General features: G+C 25.5%; 2 protein-coding genes across 3 annotated transcripts; one reads left to right on the forward strand and one right to left on the reverse strand.

The window, feature by feature from the left end:
* Positions 1 to 470: 470 nt before the first annotated feature.
* On the reverse strand, positions 471 to 3,287 carry LOC113548430. Its single transcript, XM_026949305.2, has 7 exons — positions 3,128 to 3,287; positions 2,882 to 2,974; positions 2,666 to 2,804; positions 2,025 to 2,146; positions 1,743 to 1,856; positions 894 to 1,025; positions 471 to 803 (listed from the first exon to the last, which is right to left on the reverse strand). Exons 1-7 carry the CDS (start codon positions 3,195 to 3,197, stop codon positions 607 to 609), a joined length of 867 nt encoding a protein of 288 aa, XP_026805106.1. The 5' UTR covers positions 3,198 to 3,287; the 3' UTR covers positions 471 to 606.
* Positions 3,288 to 7,774: 4,487 nt separating this feature from the next.
* On the forward strand, positions 7,775 to 12,858 carry LOC113548429 (ubiquitin carboxyl-terminal hydrolase 36-like). 2 transcript variants are annotated; one of them, XM_026949304.1, is made up of 12 exons: positions 7,775 to 7,872; positions 8,406 to 8,490; positions 8,556 to 8,786; positions 9,797 to 9,869; positions 10,399 to 10,506; positions 10,571 to 10,685; positions 10,753 to 10,820; positions 10,888 to 11,113; positions 11,228 to 11,468; positions 11,573 to 11,735; positions 11,790 to 11,922; positions 12,024 to 12,858. In XM_026949304.1, exons 3-12 carry the CDS (start codon positions 8,556 to 8,558, stop codon positions 12,658 to 12,660), a joined length of 1,995 nt encoding a protein of 664 aa, XP_026805105.1. In that variant the 5' UTR covers positions 7,775 to 7,872; positions 8,406 to 8,490; the 3' UTR covers positions 12,661 to 12,858. The 2 variants fall into 2 exon arrangements, with proteins under 2 accessions (XP_026805105.1, XP_026805104.1); XM_026949303.1 differs by having other exon boundaries at positions 8,406 to 8,786.
* Positions 12,859 to 13,148: the final 290 nt, after the last annotated feature.

Below are 13,148 nucleotides of genomic sequence, written 5' to 3' on the forward strand. Positions count from 1 at the left end.
ATATATATTATCTAATATTTTTAACATACTAACAAATATTTGTTACAAAAAGGTATATATTTAATAAAGCAGTTGTAAGACCAATGTTGTATGGATTGACGGATTGTATAATGTTGGGCTGTGTATAATAAAATAGAACAGCAAAGACGAGTATAGCAAAGATGAGAATGCGTAGTGGCTAACACTTTCATAGTGGATGATAAGGTAATAAAGTAATTTATTGTAGGCAGTGTGGAAATGGCACAAATTGTAGACTAAGTATGGGAAAATAGGTTGAGATTGTTTGGTCATGTTACAAAGAAAAGTGAATGTGGTTGTGGAAGTAAATTTTGAAGGAAAGAAAAGGAGAAGAAAAATTGATTGACAGAACAACTTAGTATATAGCTGGGTGACAGAGTCCTATGATAGTTTAGAACCAAAATGGGCAACCCCATATATAGTTAGAAGCAAGAAAAAGACAAATGTTTGTAAAAAATAGTTTTATTGAATTTTTAATCACACGATTATATCAAACTACACAAATTGTTTGTATACTTTATTATATTTATTTATATTTACGATCTTTGTACATAGTTATGTACTATAATATTTGTATTATTAAATGTTCTATTTCCTCATTTTAATGCAAGTAACTAACGGAGGAGTATTACAAGAGCATGATGTTTTGTACGTATCTGAGTCTGACTGTGGGCCAATAGTTATATTTTGACCTACTGAGAAACTTAAATCTCCATACTTGCATTTGTAGCTATTAGAGTTGCTGGTAGAAGTGGTTTCATCAGCAGTTGCAGCATTATATTCAGCTAGAAAATATAAGCATAGAATAAAACATAATATTTTAAAATATAAACAAATCATGAATTATATAGAGAATTCAGAATATTGTAACTTACGATTGAACCATTCAATGGGACATCCATCTACTTTTTCGAAATAAACAGGAGCACTTCGTGTTACAATATTTTCCATATATAAAATCTCATAACTGCAGCCAACTTCTCTACATGATTGATCATTAATTGTACCTATTAAGGGAATTAATACAGGATATTCATTAATTATCTACATTAGTATATTACACGTTTACTATTTAATTAATAGTTTATTTATATAATATGATTAGATAAATTATTATTTTTCTTATAGTACAATAACAACTTATTTTAAATCATGGACTAAGATATAATAGTCCGTGTTTTAAATTAATTTGATTTTAAGACTCATTTTATCCAAAATACCTAATCTATTATAAATAAAGAAGTCTCGACAAAATATTATTTTTTTTAACTAGGTTATAGGTAGTGATTTAGTCTTCAAGTTATGACGATTGTTTTAGCCAGTTGTATTTTAATTCTACCAAGGGCTAAATAGTTCCTTAATTGATCTGAGTTTCTACATTCCTGGAATATTTTATGAACTTTTCACCCTTCTTACAGTAGACGAAAGAACTTAATGAAATTAAAATAGAGAAGCTATCTAGCTGTGATGCAGTAAATGTTTTTTTTTAAGATCAATAATTTAATAATAAAGAATATCGTAAATTAAACATTAATTATTCTTTTAGTGTCTTGCCATTTATTTTGATGTTTTTGATCATTTAAATTAAAAAATATACATGTTTCAATTCAAATCAATTGATAAGTCAAACTTGAATTTAAATATAGGTAGGTATACGCTCATACATATATCAAAATATTTAATTCATTAAAATTGTATTGCACTCTATAAAAATATATATTTACCATTAAATTCTGGGGAACACACACATTGTAAATAATCACCAACATAAAATCGTTGACCATTTTTGTAAACCTGATTGTCATACATACATTCATGACCAACTGCCTTTTCTTCAGCTAAAAATTAAATTAAAAATTTTCAATGTTATTATACTTACATTTTTATAATATTTATAGTTAATTTAATTCATTATTTTAATAGAAAAATGAATGAATTATACAACTGTTAAGTGACAATCTTATTTATTATTACTTGTTAGGAATCTGAATATTTGGTAAACTTACGACAGAATTTTTTAACCTCACAACATGAATCTCTGTCATATTGATAATAACATGGGTCTCTTATTCTTGTGAAATATGATGGACATTCAACCTTGGCACATGTAAATTTAGTTGTGGTCTTACTGAAAAAAATTGATTTAATATTCATACATCAATGTTTTAAAAGTAAAAAATAAATTTTATAATTTAATTATATTTTTATAAGTATAATATAATAACAAAAATAAAAAGATATTTTTTTTTTACAATATTAACTGAATAAGTACTTCAGGTACCTATATTATTTAGGAAAACTTTATAAAATGTTAGCATAAATATAATAATAGAATACACTAAACAGTAAACTTTACTACATACTCATTTACCTTAATTTTTTTAACTTTGATTTAATACAGACAATATAGTAATAGTAGTTTCTATGGGTGTTAGATGTATCTATTACTAATTAGTATACATAAAAATAATAGTATTTAAAGTTTAAATTATTCTACCTATTGTAAAATTTGAAAACTTTTACTTAAAAATGGTAAAGTAGATATGTTTGATCTAAGGCAGATAAAATTATACATTTTAAAAAAAATTAAATAAACAACATAGTTAGGTACCTACATAATAATATAATATAAATGGCATCATCATACTTATCATATGTCCTCTGATCACAAAAGCAGGCAGCAAAACATGGATTTAGTGCTGAGTCAGTTTTAGAAAGACTTTCAACTGGTTCATAAACATTTCCATTCAGATAACACTTGTTACTTGGTCTCGTAAACACATTTTCTACACAAAAGTTAGATTTCAGTATTACAATAATTATTATTGTATATTCTTCTTTATGATCTTGCACAGAAATTTACCACAATCATATGCCACTGGACAAGAATTTGAATCATTGCTGTAAATAGGTTTACATCCAATTTCAGTATACAGTTTTTTATTACTGACACAACCTTAAACAAAAATATTTATTAAATTATATATGTTAAACACTTTATAAGTAGGTATTGAACTATTTTAATATTTTGTCTATTTTTATAGATACACATATATTACTACATTAATAATAATTAATACATATTATAAGACAAGTAAACTATTTTTACCATTTATATAGTTAATGTTTAAAAATATTAAAAAACTAAGTTTTAAAAATAATGTCTGAGTTTTAATCATTTTAATTGTATTAGTGTGAACTGTATTGCAGAACGGTTAAACTAATAGTGTGATGGACCTATCACCTACGGGAGGTCTTATAGGTCTTGCTAAGGTCTAATGTTCAAATGTTGTTTTTATAAGTAGGTACTAATCAAAACCAGTTTTATACAAATGACCATGTACCCAATGAATGTCAAGTTATAAGTAACTAACATATTTTTTATGCATACAATTATAAATGGGTGTGTATGGTAATACAAGTATCTGCCTATATAACATTAAATAGTTATATGATAAATTGATGACATTTGATTTAGGTATGATGTTATAGAGGCAGGTATTTATATAGACATGTAGATATACTTTTTAAATAATATGTGTAATAAAAATTTAGTTTTAAAAATCTAATCAAAAATACCTTGGTAATTAAGTATGATTATAATTTACAAGTATAGAAAATAGATCTTTATTTAGGTACACCATATTATTCATAAGTTATATTTTTTATAAGATACGAACAAAAAATATATAGTATTATTTAGTACAAGGTACTTGTTAGTTACTACCAATATTTTCAAGTACTCGAGTAAAAGTAACTATCAGTGGTTGTCAAACGGGAAGCCGGGTACACGATGGGTATATTATAAAAGTATAGGTTATTCTTATTTCAATATAAGCTACAGTTACCTAAACACCTTAATCTATTTCCATTATAATACATTTTCATGCAAATAATGAAATAAACCTATTTAAACATTAAATTGAAATATAATACCTATTGGCTATTATCACCTATTAAATTTAGCAAAACGCTTTATTTTCATGGGGATATCCTGTAAAAGTAAACCTGTAGTGAATAGAACCTAACCTACCTAGGTATCTAACGTAGTTAGATTATCTGACTACATGGGACATGTTATTTTGAGCCAATTTTATTATCTGTAATTTGCGCCACCAATAGGTAAATTTAAGTACGCATGTAATTTGCGCCAAAATATAAAAATATAACATGCATTTTGCGCCACGACAGAAAACGAAATAGAATATGTAATCTGCGCCACATTTAACTTCAATTGTTTGACTTTAAGTGTACTTATATACATTTATTTATAATTATAATATCGCTGAAATTTATACTTTTTTTTAATTACTTTTAATAATTTTCTAGAAATGTATAACTATTAAAATGAACTAATTAATTAATAATTAAAAATACAATAAGTTAATTTGTAAAAATATTATTTTAAGTAATTTTATTCTTTTATCAATTTATTTATAGTTATATTATGACTGATTTTTATATGTTTTTTTAATTACAGGAATTGTAGGTACTTATATTATTGTAATGATATGCTCACATATCATAATTGTATATTTTATTATTTTATTAAATAAATAACAGAAAAGTTGTCGCACGCAGATAATCGTCAATACAAACCAATAATCGCCCTTAATCACTGATGAGGGAAACGATTTACATAGTATGGTCACGTAGGAACTCACATGTAGTTGTGACACTAGCACAAAACGTGTGATCTAAAATGTGGTGGTGCAAAGGTATGTTTTTGCACCACCAGAAAATCATTGAAATATATAATAATATATAAACGGGTACAAAATTGTAATTTTTCGTGTATGTATTAGGCATTATCAATACATACATTTTATTATAATTATATATACTTAATGTTCTCTCATTCTCTGCCTATTTAATTTTATAATGCAATAATTATTATTATTTATTCCATTAAAATCACCAAAACATGTAGATAATATGTCTTTAATAAATATAGATATCGAATCGAATTAAAAAAAAGAATACCTTTTATAAATAATACGATTTTACTTTCGATTCATGTTTATTAAAAATAAAATATAATAGTATAAACATTTGACAATTTTATACTTTTTACCTAGTACATTTAAAAAAAAAAATTAAACATATTATAGTTGAATAAAAATGTATAAAATAATATAAATGTATGTACTATGTATTCATAAATTTATCTCAATTATTAGACGCCAATAGTCGAAATTGATGCGTATTTAAAATATATCAAATCCTATTTAAAAAAAAATTTAAAGAAAAATTCTTTGTAATTGCTGAAAAATAGATTACCTATTATGTACACTAAACGATAAAATTATTGAAAAATATGCAAAAAATTCAAAAAGTGGTTACGCGTAAAAATTTCCGTTTTTCCGTTATTTTTTCAAGATTTTTCCTGACGCTTTTGAAAACTACTGGAAATTTTTTACTTTTGACCCTTTCAAAGTATCAACTAGATGAATTTTCCTTTTCAAAGAGGGGCTGAAATCAAAAATCAAAGCATTATTAATACTCCAAATCGTGATGACAGACACAAAAATAAAAAAAACACATCATTGTAGAATCAATGCATTCATCATTCCGTTCAGAATCTAAAATGAGTATTACAAAATATCAACATTTTTTGCGAAGAAATAATTATTTTTATGGATGTATATCTAATGTTATAAAATTGTTAACTTCAAATAATCATAAAAAAAATTAATTTGGTTTTCTGAAAGAATTTTTTTATTTCGATTGCTGAAAAAATTAAAAAAGAACCTAGTGTCCTTGTATATTACATTTTCAAATCTTAGGTTTAAAAATACAAATTTTTATGAATTTATAATGAAATAGTTTGTACATTTTTGAGATTTTAATGAATTTTATCAAAATACATTTTTTGTTATTTCGTAATTGAGAAATAAATAACTTATAAAGAGCATTGTTTTAAATTGTTTAAGCATTTTTACTCATTTATATTTACTTATAAATTAGGAGCCCTATTAATTATTATATCACTGACCAGGGCCTCAAAAAGACTGAAGACGGCCCTGTATAGAACTTAACTTCAAATACATATTAAAAAAAAAATTGTGTGTAAGTATTTTTTTATAATTGTATGATTATTAATATTTTGTAAAAATTAATTCAATGTTAATTTAATCAATTTATATTGATTACATAGTTAAATATGTCAAATTAATTTGTTTATATTTTCTATGAAGTTTAATTTGTATATTGTATTTGGTTTTCGAAGAATTTATAGTTTGTACCTAACTAAATTTTCATACGTCATACTTATTGTTATTTATTACTCTAAAAATAAATTACCATAAGCTAATAAAATAATTCAATGTGAATTACAATACGACATTTATTATTATTCTAAAAAATTGTACACAGTGTGTTTCTTTTTAAAAGTCCAGTGACTTCAGATTTGTATGGAGTTTTTGGGAGGAGATAGGTAATATCTAAAAACATATTTTTTGGTAATATTCAAAATTTTAGATCCTCAATATATTTTGGAAAATATAAAACCAAAAAAAAGCAAAAATTAAAAAATGAAAAATGTATATTGGTGTCAACTAGTTTTGTCATATTTTGAATTGGCTTCAATTTGTTTATTTGTTATTATTAAATTTAATAAATAAAAAATCTGTAATGGACGTACTAATTAATTAAAAATAATTACAGTATTTTACTGATTTATGTAAATAATTAATATAATTAGGGACTTAAATCACTTATTATTTAGACTATTATAAGTTATCGAGTTATATCGTAAGTATATTGATTACGTTTGTCACTATATTCAACAGGCTATTATTAATTCATATGTAACCATGCAGATTGGAAGGTACCTAAGGTATTTTTTTGTTATATCGATTTAAATTTCATGTGGTTCAGCGTTAATAAAATTAACTAAATCATCAAATTCTTTTCAAGTTTAAAAAAATAATTATTCAAATCGTACTTTTATTAAACAAATAATAATAATTTTATGATGACGTGAGATATGTCGTGCAGAATATAACACACGAAATATAAAATTCGATATCGTTTTTATGGAAAAATATTATTCGGTCACCAACATTATTGTTATCGTATTGACAATAATTATTTATAAACTGCGATATGAAAACCAGTTTAGACCTTTGGTGCAGTCGCGCGCGGGGTGGTGGTATGAACATTGTTCTCGAACGCTGTCGCTATACTCAGCAGAGCAGCACATTACGACTGTAAAATTATGATTTTTCTTACAAAAACATGCTTTCGTACTTCCCATTTTCCTCAGCTCTCGCTAGTCGTATAAATATGATTTATACACCAAAATAAACTTAAAAAGTTCCTCTAGACAACTTCGAGCGATTTTTTTGATATTTTTTATTTTCTATTTTATATGACTTTTTAAAAATTCGAAAAAATGACACGAGGTTGTCTAGAGGAACTTCTCAGGTTTATTTTGGTGTATAAATCATGTTTCTACGATTATCAAGAGCTGAAGAAAATGGGAAGTACGAAAGCATGTTTTTACGGTCGATTTTTCTTTACCATAACGGCCTCTTAAATACACAAAAAAATTAAATTATATTTTCTATCTTTTTAATAAATTAATTGGTTTATAGAAAATTGTTTTATGAAATTTACGAAAAAAATGTATTATTTAATGAAGGAAATTAAATTTTTAAGAAATCAATTATCATTTAAGTGTGAATATTTATAATTTATTATCAATTAGTTTTTATTATCCCAGTTTTAAAGTTGCCTATAGTAAATTATTTTTTTATTTTCTATGCTGTCATAAGTGATTATTTCAAATTTTTTTATACCTATTTGTTCATTTTTAACAAAATAGTTTGAATACCTGTTCTTTGAAATTAAGTAGGTACCTTTATTTGTCTAATGTCATTTAATTTACAAAAACATATTCTTTGGTACCTACTTAACATAAGTATTTTATTTTCGTAATACATTGACAAATACATGTATATAATTAACATTTATATACCTAATAATAATATTTTGTATCAGTTGGTACAGATATGTATATTTAATAATTCAATTATTGGCCATTGCCATGGTTAATTTTATTGACATTTTACTGTAACAGATTGTTATGATCAATTATATTTATTTGTTGATTGTCTTATTATTAAAAACTCCTTAATCTTGAATAAAATAAAATTTGTGCATATTTTTCAATACATAAACAATTTTCTTCATTAATAATTTATTATGTAAGTGTATAATAACAGTACTTTACCTTATTATCTATAAGAAGTTTCAAAATTTGATATCTAAAATAATTATTTGTATGTTTATTTTGTCTTACAGATAATTCAATTTACCGTATGATGAGTTAGAATTAATAAATGCCGACCGCAAGCAATTAAATAGGTTCTGTTTTGTTTCAGTCTCTTTCTAACAAAATTACTGATTGACGGATTCACTATTCTTCTGTGGCAGACGACCGTTCTAGTTATTTATACATAGCATCAAGTAGAATTTTAGATAAAAATATAGAATTTTAAATGTTAAACCATAAACTTTCAATGTTGTCTCAGATGAAAAACAATTCTATTATGTTACTGCAAAATGGTTGTAGTAAAAAAGATATGATTAAAAATAATGAAAGGATGAATGGCGATACTAACAAAATATCCCGTTTACCTAAACCTAAAGTAGTGTTATATCCTCCTGAACGTGTACAACTAGGTTGGCAAGATAAAAAAATGTCAGTTGGTTCTGGATTAGATAATCCTGGTGTAATATGTTACATCAATTCTACATTACAAGTATGTGTAACAGCTTTATTATGTTATTAATGTATATAGGTAGGTATACCAGGGACGGATTGGCCATCGGGAAATCCGGAAATTCCCGATGGGCCACGTGCTAATTAGTTGATGGGGCTGCTACGTACCTGCGCCAAATTCTACAGATGTAGCCTATCGCATACTAATAAGTAACGTCAATTAGATATAAATGTTTTTTTCTTATTTTTTAACTTGTAATTTTTTTTTCATAGCGAGAATTACTATTTTTTAAATAACAAACTAGGAAGCAATAGGTCAATATTTAACATGAATAATAAATATTATTATAACTAATAACAATAATTATAATCAAAAAATCAACCCCCGTGAACAGTAAAGCCTATAAATAATTTTTTATTTCGTATTTGGGTTGTCGCCTGTCGGCTTTCGGTAGTAGTCGGTGGGTGACGGCGAATTTTAACAATGCAAGTCGGCATAGGTCTGTAGTTTGAATAATAGGAATATTTTTATTTTAAATTATTTATAATATTGTAATAAGTACTGTCGAATTGATATATTATTTTACCAACTAAATAATTCTAAATGATATGTATAAGTATAATTAATATTGTTTGTTTATACTGGTAAGATATGTGTTTTAGTATGTAAGTAATATAATTAGTAATATTATAGTATTTTTAAAACAGTACATATATATTTAAAGTAAGCCAAATAGTTTTTAAGTTTTAACTAAAAATTACAACCAATAACAACTAGGTATCTATCATATATCTGTCTATTCAAACCTCACTATATCTTTATAATATAATCATTTTTGTAAGAACAATGAATACACCAAAAAATGTAAATAAATATTTACTGTTCCTTTAAAAGTCTAAAATTACCACCTTTAATAGGTGCACTGCGCCCTACAAAAACATGATTGCAAGTGGGCCGCTAAAAAGTTATTTTCTCAGGCCGGTCTAAAATTCCATTCCGTCCCTGGTAGATACATTTTATTTTATTATTATTTTTATAATTATGTTTAGGCGCTATTTCATATTCCTGCATTTACAAATTGGCTAATGAATAATGAACATCAAAAAACATGTCAACAAAAAAGTAAGCTGTAAATAAAATATTATCTATACAATCAAAGTAAATACTCAAAAAACAGGTCTAAGGCTAATCAACACAGTTTCTGCTCGAGATTATTTCAGCATAGAGTTTAAAATACTCAAACTTGCTGTTTTTACCAAGTCAATAAGAGATAAAACTGTTGGTCGATTTATAATCTAGCAGATTGTCACTAATATTTAAAGTGTTTTGTTCGTCCGAATAAAATTTCCTATTTACTTTCAAATCGTGGTTGTGAAATTTTTGTGCAATTCACAATATTGTATATATTTGAGTATTTGACAAATTTAATTTTAATTTTACAAAATGTTTTTGGAGGTGTTGTAATAAAAATATGTGTGGACCTGTCACGAAAAAGCGACAAGTTTGAAAACAAAAATATATCGTCTATAATTTATAGTTATATATTATACATTTTTATTAATATTATATTATTTATTTGATTATTTTTATAATATATTAAACTGGTAATGTTTAAAATGGACATGTTTGAACATTTTTTTTACGTTTTTAGGATTTCAAAAAGATTGTATCATATGTATGGTCTGTAATACATTTACACTATCTCAAAAACACACTGGTTCTAGCTTCAAAGCATCAATCATTACTAATCGCCTATCTTGTATGTATAATACAAAAATTAAATTTAAATTGAAACAAAAAAATTATTTATATTTAATTGTTAGTAATATGTAAACATTTGTCAACATATCGTCAAGAGGATGCCCATGAGTTCCTTCGTTACCTTATTGAAAGTATGGAACGGTGCTATTTGTCCGCTTTAGGACATGCTGCTAAATCGTATGTATTAAATATACATATTAGTAAAAGAATTAATATAATATTGTTGTTTTATTGTTATATTTAGTCTAGACAATTATTCTAAAGAAACTACACCTATTAACCAAATTTTTGGTGGTTATATCCGCACTGAAGGTATATTTATTTAAATAAACCATTTAGTGAATTTAATACTAATTTAAAATTTATTTTAAATATTTAGTAACGTGTGGTAAATGTGGACACATATCAACTACATTTCAACATTTCCAAGATCTCATACTTGATATCAAGCAATCTGATAACGTTAATGACGCTTTAGACAATTATTTTGAAAAAGAACCATTAGATGAATCGTATGTTTGTGAAAGATGTCGACGACAATTTGCTGCCGATAAAAAGTTCTCCATTGAAAGAGCACCAAATGTATTATGCATTCAGTTGAAAAGGTAAATTATTGATTGAATAAAAATTAATTATATGTATTTTAATATAAGCTTATTATTGTGCTGTCGGGGAAGCAACTAAAAGAAAAATAATAAATATGTACTATTATATTACAGGTACAGTGTTGGTATGGGAGGATTTAGTGGAAATAAAAACAGTAAAGCTATTCACATAAATGAACGATTAGATTTATCTAGTTATCAATTTGATCATCATAATTTAAAAACTGATGCTCGGCCATTAAGGTATCATCTGGTATCGATGGTAATTCATTATGGTTCAAGTTTAAATAGTGGACATTACACAGCTCTTGGTCTAACACCCTCTGGATCATATTACTATTTTAATGATTCAAATGTATGTATTATAAACTATTATATTTTCAGCGTATTTATTTATTTTTAGATTATTGATTTTGTTAGGTATTTCTAGATATAGGATTATTAGATTTTATTTTACAGGTTTATCAAACAAATTTCAAAAATTATTCAACAAGTAATGATTCCTATATAATATTTTATGAATTGGAACCATCAGGAAATACAAATACAAATATAGAAAGTAAAACATCAACTGTAACATCTACTTCATCTTGTAAACCATCTATAAATGGCTATTTTTCAAGTTAGTAGTCGTTTATCATTTTTTTTTTATAATATAATATATTTTTCTATTTAGACAAGAGTAATGGAGTTACAAAGCCGTTGAATGGTATTACAAAACCATTGAATGATTTAAACAATATTAAAAAAAAAATTATCAAAGACAAAAAAAGTCAAATATATGATAAATGGGATTCAAAAATAAAAATGTAACTAAATTATTTATTTTAATTTATTTTATAGAATAAATATAATAATAATAATAATAATGATACTAAATTTTATTTTCTAATAATCAATTAAATTTTAGGTTAAAACAAGGGCAAACAAAAGAGAAATCACTAACTGAGAACACGTGTAACGTGTATAATAAAACAATAAAACCTTCAACTAATGGAATCAAATTATCATTAAATTATAATAGTTTAGTACCTTATCTAGATTCCGATGAGTATGGTAGTGATGATGAGAATAGTTCATTATCTAGGGTAGATAATGTTTCTTCTCCCGTGATATTAGGAAAAATCAAACACTCGGTAGTCCAAAGAGTTCACGATAAAAATCCTTTAGTCATGAGACCAAAAGAAGATCCTAATGAAGTTGATACAGACACACCACCTAAAAAATTTTTGATATTAAAACCACCTAATGATGATTCTCCTATCGAACGAGAGAAAGAAATTATGCCGGCAAAAAAATATTTAGTATTGAAGCCTAAAGATGAAGAACCATTAGATGTTAAACCTGAACCCGAACCTATCAAAAAATGTTTAGTTCGAATTCTAAAAGATGATACTGAAACAAATACCATTAAGGTATCTCATTCAACTGGAGTTAAAGATTCAGAAAAGAAAAACCGTAAGCGTGAAAATGGAATTTTGGAATTGGACAGTAATAAAAAAGCTCGTCTTGATCACTGTTATAATATTAATTTTAGTTATATGTAGAGCAGAGGGTGGCGGCACTACACACTTGTAGAAGGGACAGGGTAAGTGGGAATGGTCAAGTCTGAAGTCAGTTCAGTTCATAGAATATACATTATAGTTATATTAGAATATAGTTCAGTTTGTGCCGTGACGTCCGGTTGTTATATGTGATTCCGGTGTGTAATGTTATATTAATTGTAAGTGTGTCGCCGTTGCCCTCGTCACAAGCATTGAGACTGTCAAACAATTATATTTTGTAATATACGTTGTTCTTTTTTTTTACTTTGATTTAAAAAGTTATTTAACAACATCAGAAGTGGGATTCTAATATTTGAATACACGGTAAATGGATAAAAAGTCCCCGGAAAAAAGTCTCCCGTTGCAGTATAAATAAAACGATATTTTCATTATATTTGTTATTTTATTTATACAATAAATTGGGTTGACAAATCTTATCTGTAGATAGTACATGACAATTAATTGAAAAAATCTATAGTTTGAAAGTTACA

This window comes from Rhopalosiphum maidis, chromosome 1 (assembly GCF_003676215.2).
Source record: "Rhopalosiphum maidis isolate BTI-1 chromosome 1, ASM367621v3, whole genome shotgun sequence".
NCBI lineage: Eukaryota > Metazoa > Arthropoda > Insecta > Hemiptera > Aphididae > Rhopalosiphum > Rhopalosiphum maidis.

Bases quoted from the DNA above. Each gene is read 5' to 3' on its own strand.
- LOC113548430 (XM_026949305.2), bottom strand. From the start codon at position 3,197: ATGATTAAAACTCAGACATTATTTTTAAAACTTAGTTTTTTAATATTT. The intron at 2,975-3,127 runs GTAAAAATAGTT...TTTTTGTTTAAG, and splicing joins AAACATTAACTATATAAATG to GTTGTGTCAGTAATAAAAAA. The intron at 2,147-2,665 runs GTATGATGATGC...AATTTTTTTCAG, and splicing joins GATCAGAGGACATATGATAA to TAAGACCACAACTAAATTTA.
- LOC113548429 (XM_026949303.1), top strand. From the start codon at position 8,523: ATGTTAAACCATAAACTTTCAATGTTGTCTCAGATGAAAAACAATTCT. The intron at 9,870-10,398 runs GTAAGCTGTAAA...TTACGTTTTTAG, and splicing joins AAAAACATGTCAACAAAAAA to GATTTCAAAAAGATTGTATC. The intron at 11,114-11,227 runs GTAAATTATTGA...ATTATATTACAG, and splicing joins TTATGCATTCAGTTGAAAAG to GTACAGTGTTGGTATGGGAG.